We start from the raw sequence: 12,104 nt of genomic DNA, 5'->3' as shown, positions 1-12,104 counted from the left end.
TTTTAATGTTTTTCGGCTCAATTAACTCAAGCCACTTCATAATGTAGATAGCGCAGTCATATCTGAAAATGAAGAAAATAAATTACAAATCTCATTTAGGAAAGTTTAATGTTCAGAGTCACAAATTTATACGTTAATTTTTGGCCTGATATTTTGACGTATGATGCTTTAATATCCTTCTCCTTCTCGCCTTTCTTCAGAGGTTCCCCGCCAACATATGCTCTCATTCTTGAAATTATATATCCCTTAAATACCAAAACAAATCAGTAATACACCCGAATGAAATACACCCAAATGAATGCACAAGATACAACCAACTGAATAAAGAACATACACCCAACTTGATCAACAAAATATACCCAAATGGTTCCACAAAATACACCCAAAGGAGAACACAGAGCCAACTTACAGTGAATTTATTAAGCTTCTTTCTCTGATCGCTTGGAGCTTTCTTGTGTAGCGGGTCAAGTATATGAAATCTCCGCTTTCTTGTATCAATCACCCATAACTACCAATGGTCCGCATGGCAAACAGGTGCAAAAATCTGAAGGATTGCCATATTTCAACAGTGTGTTATTTTATTTGGCATATAAGTAAAGAATGGTACTAACAAATTTTACAAATGAAAACTTACATATGGATGCAAAGTTAATTTTTTTGCATCTATGAAGGGAATAAAACTTGGGTAGTCTTCCACCCTGAACTCTTTATTGGTTTTAGGTGATATGAATTCCCCGTTTGGGTGCTTCGAAATGGCCATGTTCTGCAACAATTGTGAAACAACAAATATAATACTGAAAATACACCCAAGTGAATACTATAAATACACCCAAATGAATACACAATTTACACCCAAGTGAACTTAAAAAATACACCCAAATGAATACAGAAAATACACCCAAAATGCGTAGAAGTAACACTTACCACAATATCGGGGGGGGGGGAGGACAGTATATTTGTTCTTGAAACCTTTTATCATTTGTCTGGTTTAGGATGAGGCACGTGGCAGATACAATCTAGAAATATATGCCGAAATCAATTTATATTAATAAACATTGCAGTAAACTTTGGTGTAAAAACATTAGTGTTATTCTAATATTACCTCAACTTCTATATAAGTTGCTGGCTGGAGTGATGCAATGTGCATTTTTGTCAAAATGTATTTATCTTGGGCCATCAAAGTGCACATGTTTTCATACTCGTTAGTTGTGCCATCTGCGTTTGTCTTCACTCGCGTCCCCCAAATGTAGCACTTCTGTTTCATATCATCCGTATTCTCATTTATCCCCGCAGGAGTTTCAAACCTCCCAGAACTTTCTCCCCCAGTCTCCCTTTGAATTTGTGGACTTTTACTTTCTTCTTTCGCTGCATTTCTTGCTATTTTTTGTACCAAATCGTCTAATTGTTCTAGCAAATTTGCAGTTTCTGGAGATTTTGCCTTTTCTGTCTCCTGCGTTGACGTTCCCTCCTGGCTTGAATCAGTCAAGCCAAGGCTGAATGATGGCACTGGATCTGTTTTAGGAACATAGGATGCTGTCCGTGCCATCATCATCAGGGCAGCAATGTCTTCTGCGGCTGGATGACTGCGTCATCATGTATAACGTATTATAAGAGTAAGAATATACAGATCATAAGCAAAGATTAATTTTAGTCTGATGAACTTACATTTTAGATGGAGATGGGGGAAGCGTGGGTGTGGTTTCTTGAAGTTGTTAGGGGAGGGGGGTTCAGGAGTGCTGCACAGTTACACAAAATTAATCATGGCGTAAAAAAAATTACTCAGGAACAATATACACCCAAACTGTTAGCAAATATACACCCGAACTGTAACCCAATATACACCTAAACTGTTAGCAAATATTCACCCAATACTATTTTTTACGTTTCTGTAGTTCCTTCAATCTGTAGCAGAGGGGTTGGTTCAAAATCTGACTCAGGTGTTTCTTGAAGTTCCGGCACAGTGGTTGTTTGGGACGCCGGCACAAAAACTTGAATTGGGACTCTAAACAAGAAGAAAAATGAAAGGTTAACAACGCCTTTGAAAATAATAAGGTAATAAGGTTGAAATATTCTTGAAAAACTCACATTACAAGCGCATCCGACGGTGTCCGTTCCCTCACAACCATCATATTCGAATCAGCCGGCTCACTGGCTGACTGTTGAACCGGACTCAACCTAAAATACACCCAAAGAAAGTCAAAAAATACACCCGAACAATTCAAAAAGAAGACAGGCTTTGTTTTTTGAGAACTTACATACTTGCAGTTTTTGTTTTTTTTCTGCCTTTTTTTTCTTGAATAAAATAATAAAGGGCTTTTTTTCTAAAAAAAATATATACAGAATTAGAAGTAGAAGGTAATAGAAGAACAAAAGTAACAGTTATTTGAAAGAGAAATTACATGCTCTCTGACGGCTGGTTTACACTACTCTGTTCTGTGCGTCCTTGAGAGGAAGGATCATCACTTCCCAAGTTCATAGCCGGTATTCTAAACAGATTTCATGTTATTCAGACAAAATAAGAGACAGGTATTAAATACACCCAAATGAATGCACAAGATACAACGAACTGAATGGATAATATACACCCAAGACAACAAACGAAATATCCCAACTTAATAAACAACATACACCCAACTTATTCTACAAAATACACCCAAATGGTTCCACAAAATACACCCAAACCATCATAACAAGATTTTATTAAATAAAGCTTCTTACGTTTCAGAGGAGGCATAGCGACCTTCTGTCGATCGCAGATCAGCTTCGTTTTCCCTGCGAAACAAGAAACAATTATTAGGAAAGAAAACACACCAAAATCTGAAATAGACAGCCCAGCAAGACATACCCCTCTGCAGCAGATTTATCAACGTTTTTCCTTAGCAATTCATCTAGCTCTTCACTTGATATTTCATATCTCTCACTACATTCATAAAAGAAGATGTTAACAAAAATAATTATGATGATAAACGGTAATATAGCTTATGAGGTACTGTACCCATCAAAGTATTGATCTTCTTCAGGAGGTGAATCCTCCACAACAACTTTTTTCTTTTTTGGTTGTGTTTTGAGTGGAAAAAAAAGAGTACCAATCAGAAATAAAAAATAAATTTTATCACAAAATATTATCCAAAGAAGTGCTTACTTTTTTGGTGTTATTTTTGTCTTTTTCTTTTTCTTTTCCTTCTCCACCGGTGATGATTCTTCGCTCCTATAAGTTAATAATAGACACTTCAGTTAATACACGAAATCTTTATAATGAAGCCAAAAGAAAGGAGTAATAATTTCAGGACATTACTCATCAGTTGATTCAGATTCAGATTCTGAATCAGAATCTGACTTGTCTTTACTCTTCTTTCTTTTTCTGGAGTCCAATCTGGAAGGCAAACAATCATTATTTAGAACATACTAAAGATATAAAATACATCCAACGCAGCAAAAGAAATACACTCAACTTAATAAACTACATAGACCCAACTTGATCAACAAAATATACCCAAATGGTACCACCAAATACACCCAACTCCCAAAAGAAATTACACCCAAGTATGGTACATACTTTTTCTCCTTTTTGCTGGGGTGTTTCCTTGGTGAATCCTCTGAGTCTTCTTGAGCCTCAGACTCAGAGGTAAAACTGTCACTATCAGTAGTTGTTTCTGTCTCCGAAGACGATGTTGAACTCGCCTTCTTTTTTTTGTTTTTTTTATTTCTTGTTTTTTTCCTTTTTTTTTCTATTTTTTTCATTTTTTCTCTTGTCTCCGCCATCTTTACAATCCCCTGAAACATTAGATATTTTAGTTAGCATCATTCAGGTAAATAAAATACACCCAACATATTATGTTTACCTACCAAAATTTCCTCTGTTTCTGCACTCATTCTTTCCACCAACTGATCCTTACTCCAGTTGGCAATCCAGGGTTTTGGTGGTCTTTCAGCCCTTTTCTTGTCTTTGTTTTCTGAAAGATGAAAGTAAATTATCATCAGGGCAAAGAGGCAGCCATCAATTGCCTTCTTCTTTTTTTCCTTGTAGTCTGTGATGCCCTTGACGATGAAGGTCAAAACATGCCCCGCCCAGTTTTGCTCCGTGATGCCGTCCATCTCAAAAATTGGGGCCAGGTGCACAGGCGAGATTTTGTTTATCGTCGTTGGCAAAAGGAATGCCATATGTATGTAGAGGATGAAAATCCTCTTGAATATTAGGTGTTCCTCTTCGTTACCAATGTCGATATCTATCATCTCATCGGTAAGACTTTTGAGGGTCTTACCCTGAAATCTTCTAAATATTATTTTGTCATCCTCAGAAAGTTTCTTATACTCGACTTTCTGAGGAAATAGATTTCCTACAAAAAGGAAAACAACAAAGTATCAAAGTCAGTTCAAATACACCCAAGCATCAACTTAAATACACCTAAGCATCAACTTAATATACACCTATAATTTTGAGCTAGTTACCTGTTGCATTGATGCCAAGCGCATGACCTATCTTTCTTGGTGTTATTTTGAAAGAACCATATCCTGTTTCCAGTCTGTTCTCCCCAAGTTTGAAGTTGTTTGCCAGCTCCCTTAACAGTTGGTGATGCACCCTTAGTGGTGGGATGTGCATCAACCCACCAAATCCGAGATCCCTCACAATCGCCTTCTTCTCCTCACTCATGTTTCTAAATTTATCACTTAGGAGATGTGTGACACACTTAAGGTCTTTTGTTTGGTTTCTTGCTGCCATTTTCTCTGAAACAAAAACATACACCCAAAGATATCAGTAAGATACACCCATATATATGAGTCAGATACACCCATCAATAACAGTAAGATACACTCATTGATAACAGTAAGATACACCCATATATATGAGTCAGATAAACCCATTAATAATAGTAAGATACACCCATTGATAACAGTGAGATACACCCATAGATATGATTCAGATACATCCATATATATCAGTCAGATATCACTCAAACATGCTTTAATATCAAGTAACATTACAAGGTCAAGCAGTATACACCCCCCAATATACGAAATATACTCCCAAAAATCAGTTACCAGAAGATCTAGAACAACAAGAATAACAGGAGAACTTAGAATAACAACGTAGAAGAACAGTGTAACAAAGAAGCAAGAATAACAGTAAACCCTAGAACAACGACGTAGAAGAAAAGTAAAACCTAGTTCGTAATCTGGAAAATATACAGGAATCTTAATGAACTTACCTTGAGTATTGTTGCTTTGTTTTTTCTTCAGATTCTTGATGGAGAGTTTGATGGTGTGTTGATGGAGGTTTCGAAGGTTAGCGACGACTTTGAACTTCAATTTTTGCTCGAAAATGGAAGGGTTGCGTTGTTTTCGAATCGCTTTGAGAAGTGGAAGAAGTGGAAGAGTGTGCCATTACTCGTAGCGTACGTAACCGTTTGAGTGGCGAGCGCGTGAATGTGACGCTCCATTCAATCCCTCTTCATGCGCGTGAGTTGTATTTGGGCTGGGCCAACTTGTAAACTTGTAAGCTTGTATGTGTAGCAGGCCCGATAATGATATAAAAGTATTTTTTTATTTATTTATTACATGAAAAATATCTTTTTTTTTAAGATAAAAAGATCTTTTTTAAAAAATGTAAATTACAGCTTCTCAAAAAAGATGTTTTTTATTTTTCTAGTGTTTTTACTTTTACTACTAAAATTTGCCAAAACACACTGAAAAATAAAAAAAAAATCTTTTTTTTATTAAAATAATGACACCTAAACAAACACTCTGTCATTTGAGCTATAATTTTTTGACCTAAAATTTATTTTATTTAATATTTATTAATAATTTAAAAATATTAAATAAAATAAATTTTAATTTTTTTTGTCTTTATAGTATTAATGTTTAAAAAAATGTGCAGGAGGAGTTTCCAAAGTTACCAAAATCTCTTCAAATGAAAATTGATCTCAGTTGCACATATATATAGCCATATCGGCACCATTGTTCTCATCTCGGGTGTTAAGAATAGAGTAACTTCTCTATCATATTCCCCTTGCACACCAGCTGATTTTACATTTATTATATATTCTAGGTGTATTCGAGATCTGATAAAAGTAAATTATTTCTTATCTCAAATGCATAATATTTGAGATTTAGCTTTAATTTCAGATGAGTTTTAGTATTCACTGATTTTAATATACATTTTTGTTCTTTTTTTTTTTTTATCAAAGATAAAAAGACTCGAAATCTAAAGATCTGTCGCTGGCCAATGAGTTGCTACATGCAGAAGGCGGGTTCAAACTTTCGACACTTATTTAAGCGGATGAGTGAGCTGATCACTCGACCAACTCTAATTGGTTATTTTTGGTCATCTTTAATATTGAAAAAGGAAAAGTATAGGGTACCAACATATTATCTGCCAATTTATTGCCAACAATGATTAATTATTATATTTTAAATACATATATAAAGAGACATATCCAAAAAATATATTTATAAAGACACTTTTATTAAACACAGTTCTAAAAAAAATATTTTTATTAGACACATCCACAAAAACACATCTATTAAACACCGTTATAAATAAGAGTTGGTAGATGTTAGCAGAAATACTGTTGGTAACGTAGCGGATTTGATTGAAAAATTACATGAATGTATAAACCGATCATTTAATCTACTAATATAGTCACACAAAAAATCTACGGATATCAAATTGGTCAAGTAGTAAACAAATTTATATATTTTTCAATGGCCTTAAATATAATCGAAGATGTCGTCGCAAGTCTTTAAACCAAATTATTATGATTTACTAGGATTTTGTATAACAACAGACAAAGACCCAAAAAAAAATCATCATGTTATCCGCTTCAATTCAATAAAATCATGAGAGCATGTGAACATGAGTATATTACTTTTATAAAAAAAAACTATGTATACGAAAATCACATATGCTTGTATAAAATTTTACCGAAAAAGAAAGTTTTTTTTTTTTTCTCGAGGAAGAAGATAGATGTGAGTGAATCCTGGTGGCTCAATTTTTTGGAAATGGGGGGCATGGGTGTGCTTTACTCGGATATGGTTTAAGGGTGAAACAGACATATTTGTGGGACAGTTTTTCTGTCAGTGTGGCCAGAAGGAAATCGGACCCTGCGTTTTCTTTGAATTGTAAATTTTTAATAACAAATCGAAGGGTCCGATTTGTTTGGGTTATAGATTAAAATTCGTATGCATGAAATCGGACCCAACGATATCACAAGGGAATAATTTTGCATGCATATCGCAGGGTCCGAGTTCGCTGATGAGGACATGAGTTTGGCAACGAAGAACTCGGACCCTCCGTTTTATGTTAGAGGTTTAGGGAACTCGGACGGTCCGAGTTGGTGGACCAAATTTTTTTTATTTTATTGTTTAACCTAGTCGAAGGGTCCAATTTTAGTAAAGATGATGATATAAAAGTGTGAGGTGAACTGGTGGGAGCCTTGTGCCGTCTTTCTCCTTCGAGCAGCTTCTTCTTTCTTCTATCTGGTTCATTTGTAAGTTTGAAAGTCTATTAATTAGAGTTAATGTTGTCTTTTTTTTGGTGAGTGAAGAAAAATGAGTGATAGAGTATTACTTAAAATATACTATTTTGGTCAGATTTTGTTACAAACGACTGAAGGAGTTAAATTTATTTGTGAAAATTCGCTAGATATTGTCATTCCTTTTATTATCTCATTTGAAGAGCTGAAAGGTGTAATATGTGAAAAGATTGATTCTGAGAGAGCAAGAAAGATATCGTGTATACTATACAGATATCCCATTCCGGTGTTTGGCGGATTCGTCCAGTATCAAACCAAATATGTGACGGACGAAGCGAGTATGCAGGAGATGTTTTCAATGTATATTGAAAACCGGTCTCAGATCTCGTTCATCGAGTTGTATGTTGAGTTTGAACAATCTGAGGCTGACCGCAATATTCTACGGGAATATTATAATAGTGACAGTGAAGAAGAGTTTGAAAGCAACTATGAATTTGTTGCTCCAAATGGAGATGAAGATCAAGGTGACGGAACCATGGCCCCAGATGTGACAGAAGTGGCAAATGCACTCGCGAACGAAGTTCCGTTTGAGGAGCCATCCTTCATGCGAGTTTTAGACCTGGAAGCCATGCATGTTCCAGAATTTCCAGAATATATGACTGCAGGTACGTAAACGTGGTGTTAGTCCTATTTTAGTTAGACATTGATTGAGTTATGAGGAAGCAAGGTTATTACTATTTGAATTTTTTTTTTTACTTTTATATGCCAGAGGTATTAATTAGAAAATAATAATTAAATTGTCCATAGTATGGTTATTACCGATTGCGTGACTTTGTAATAATATTTTTTGCACTGGTTCTATCATTGTCACGGTTCAAACACCATGAACCGGACCGGATGGGTCCGGTTTATTGGTTTGTCGGTCAAACCAGCTTGACCGGTCCGGTTCGTTTTTGTATGCCGGTCGAACCGGCAAATCCGGTATGGTTTTTAAATATGCTGCTGCTGTTATTTATTTGTCTGGAGTGACATCATAACATCTTGTTAGGTTTGGAGTTATAGCGTACTGGATTATTTTAAATTTGATTAAGCTTTACAATCGTTTTTAAAATATGTACGTGTTAATATTATTTTTGTTGTGGTTGTTGTCCCAGCAGAAATTCCTATTGTGGAAGACGGTGAATTTCGCGTAGGTATGGAGTTCAGCTCAAGAGAAGCTGTTATTAAAGCGGTCAAGGACTATAGCATACGACGAAGCGTAGACTACAGGTTGTTTGAGTCTAAGCCGTTGACATTTTATGCCAAGTGTATACAGTATGGGTCAAGATGTGATTGGCTTATTAGGGTAAGCTTGATAAGCAGGAAGTACTGTTGGGTTATAAGGAGGTATAATGGTAGTCACACATGTACAAGAGCCACCATTTCACAGGATCATTCGAAGCTGGATTCTATCACAATTGCAGAAGCAATAAAGCCACTGGTTGAGGCTGACCCATCCTTAAAGGTAAAATCGGTCATAGCAGAAGTCCAATCGAAGTTCAACTACACCGTCAGTTACAGGAAAGCATGGTTGGCTAAGCAAAAGGCAGTTGAAAAAATATTTGGTGGTTGGGAGGCATCTTATGAAGCGTTGCCAATATGGTTTGAGGCCATGTGTCACAAGGAGCCATCAGCTGTTGTCCATTTTGAGACTATGCCTGCATATCAAGGCGATGAGTTGGTGGGGGATATTCGGGTCATGCATCGTGTATTTTGGAGTTATTACCCTTGTATTAGGGCATTCAGACATTGTAAGCCAATTGTCCAAGTAGATGGGACTCACTTGTACGGAAAGTATAAGGGTTGTTTGCTTGTGGCAGTTTCACAAGATGGCAACAACAATATCGTCCCAATTGCATTTGCTATTGTGGAGGGAGAGACATCTGATGCATGGCATTTTTTCCTTAGCAACCTGCGTCAACATGTTGTAACTCGTGATGGTGTGGGTCTAATATCCGATAGGCACGAATCCATAAATGCAGCTGTGGAACGTAGCAACGGAGCGTGGTCACCTCCAAGAGCTTTTCATATGTTTTGCATCCGGCATATAGATTCAAACTTTTTGAGAAAGTTCAAGGCACCGTACCTCCAAAAATTGGTCGTCAACATCGGTAACCATTTATGAAATTTAAGCAATTTATCAATATATTTGCCTTACGAAAATCCATTGACCTCCATTCCTTTGCTTTGCATATGTTGTTATCTACCAGGATATTCTAGGACGGTGCGGGAGTATGAGTTGCGTTACCAGAGGTTAAGGGAACGTGGCGAGGCATACACAAACTGGTTAAACCGCATTCTTTGCGAGCAGTACGCATTGGCCTTTGATGGTGGGTACCGATGGGGGCACATGACAACGAATCTTGTGGAGTGCATCAATTCTGTGTTGAAGGGTGCACGCAATCTCCCCATTACTGCTCTTGTCAAGGCAACATTCTATAGGTTAAATGAGTTATTCACCCGAAAAAGAGCGGAGGCGGAAGCAAGGATCAATGCTGGCCATGTATTTTCTGATATTGTGACCTTGAAGTTGCATGCAAACCAACTTGCATCAGGAAATATTCAGGTTAGTTGCTTTGACCGTCAGAATGAGGTCTTCATTGTCCTCATCCATATCCTGACTACCCTCATCTGAATCCTGATTATCCCCTTCCATATCATCATCACCCGCATCCATGTCTTGGTTACCTTCATCGTTCTCCTCACCCACAAGATTCGACAAGGATAAGCGGTTTCCATATTTTGTTCGGTACCAGTTCATGTAACTATCCAAAGGATGCTGTGAAGGCATGGGAAGCTCAGAAAGAATGTAGTGATACCTGTTTGTCCAATGCATCACCCATTTTGAATGAGTCGGTGCCGTGGACCAGTTAACATTCTTAGGACCAGTCAGAACCTCTCCATGCGCCTTATCCAAATTCTGCTCTGGATTAGGTACTCCCTGAATGAAACCGAACTGTCGCCTGACCCTATCCGTGGCATGCCATTCGATACATTCAAATGACACTAATGGAACTGTAGCGCTCTAGACAACCGCTTGCATGTAGATTTCAGCAGGAATTATGTTTGGATCCACACGATCCACAGCATAAGCAACCCAGACAAACTGCGAAAAAACGGAATACTCTTCATTACAATCCAAAATTAAATTAAAAATTAAAATGCATTCTGCTTTGGTAGAAAACTTGTTAAATTAAAACACACCTGTCCTTCCTGAAGTTCATCAAAGGCCTTCCTAAAGTGATTTAGCTTCAAATATCTAAATCGTCGGTCAGTACGCTCCCAGTTACGCCACCTAATATGATGTTCTCAATTAGCTCAACTGAAGCTTAAATATCAAGAAATGGGTACATTAAAACATAATATTACCTGTTTGCTAGTGGAAAACTGCGGGGTTCTCTAGGAACGGGCGATAGATATGGCAGTCGGATCCAAGCCCATCCGAGCAGAAGTGTTAGTGGACCATCTATTTCCTTACAGTTATAACGAGATGCCCTGCATAACACCCTATAAAGGTGTGCTAGGCATGCCGAGCCCCAACTATACTGTCCAATATTCACAAAGTCACGTAACAAGGGTAGAAATTTCCAATGAACACCTGCTCCTGACTTATCCCCAAGCAGGATCGTTCCAATTAGCAACATAATGTGGCACCTAACATATCTCTGTATATTTATTTCATCAGTCAATTCTATATTCTCTTTTAGATTCCTCAGCCACGTCAGTTTTATGCAGCTAGATCTACAGTCCTCTCTTCGCGGTGCAACACCAAACTGAAGCAAACACTCCGCCTCCAAAGCTTCAAAACTACTCAAAGTCATCCCTGTTACTGGAAGACCATCTGTGGGAAGACCAAGAATCAAAGCTACATCTTCAAGTGTCACAGCACATTCACCAATGGGAAGGTGAAACGTATGTGTGTCTGGATGCCAACGTTCGATTAGAGCATTTACCAATGCTTTCTGACACTACACTATCCCAATCTGAGACACATGATAGAACCCGGTAATTCGCAAATGATCCTCCACCCTATCGTTGTACCGATCCGGAGGAACTGGATGGTTACATGTCAACATTCTTGATTTCTACAAAAAAACATAACAACTTACCAGTCAGATAATTAACAATTACTAACTTACCATCATCAATCAATTTATTGAATCCTTATACAACTAATTCTTCTAGCCTCTAAAATTAACAAATTAATCCTAAAAATTATTCATAAGTGCAAATGAAGCTCATTACAAACACATATATTCCTAATCAATATTCTCAACAATATTACAACATCTACAATATAATCTAATGTTAATTACTCTTTTGTTAAACATTTTTTTTCTCTCTGTAAAAAAGTAAATAACAATGAGTATATGCCATCATTCACACTCTAATAACGGTAATAATTAGCTTCCTAATAATAATTACTACAATTATAAAGATTTCAATTTTCTCAATAAAAAAATTATAACATAGATTAATTAAAATAACGCTACTAATCATTCAGCATTACAACTTTATCGCACTAACAATAAAATTAACATTTAACCAAAATCAATATCAGTTATATTAACTATTTAAAAATGCATTTAAATA

At 36.7% G+C, this 12,104-nt stretch overlaps 1 protein-coding gene across 1 annotated transcript; it reads left to right on the top strand.

Moving 5' to 3' along the window:
- Positions 1-7,548: 7,548 nt before the first annotated feature.
- Positions 7,549-9,958, top strand: LOC130980568 (uncharacterized). Its single transcript, XM_057904231.1, has 4 exons — positions 7,549-8,137; positions 8,627-9,622; positions 9,722-9,904; positions 9,954-9,958. The coding sequence occupies exons 1-4, from the start codon at positions 7,549-7,551 to the stop codon at positions 9,956-9,958; spliced, it is 1,773 nt and encodes a 590-aa protein (XP_057760214.1).
- The last annotated feature ends 2,146 nt before the right edge of the window (positions 9,959-12,104 follow it).

This window comes from Arachis stenosperma, chromosome 5, assembly GCF_014773155.1.
Source record: "Arachis stenosperma cultivar V10309 chromosome 5, arast.V10309.gnm1.PFL2, whole genome shotgun sequence".
Lineage (NCBI taxonomy): Eukaryota > Viridiplantae > Streptophyta > Magnoliopsida > Fabales > Fabaceae > Arachis > Arachis stenosperma.
Note: the sequence above shows the minus strand (reverse complement) of the source record. Positions and strands in the feature narration are given on the sequence as shown.

Bases quoted from the DNA above. Each gene is read 5' to 3' on its own strand.
- LOC130980568 (XM_057904231.1), top strand. From the start codon at position 7,549: ATGAGTGATAGAGTATTACTTAAAATATACTATTTTGGTCAGATTTTG. The intron at 8,138-8,626 runs GTACGTAAACGT...TTGTTGTCCCAG, and splicing joins TCCAGAATATATGACTGCAG to CAGAAATTCCTATTGTGGAA. The intron at 9,623-9,721 runs GTAACCATTTAT...GTTATCTACCAG, and splicing joins AAAATTGGTCGTCAACATCG to GATATTCTAGGACGGTGCGG.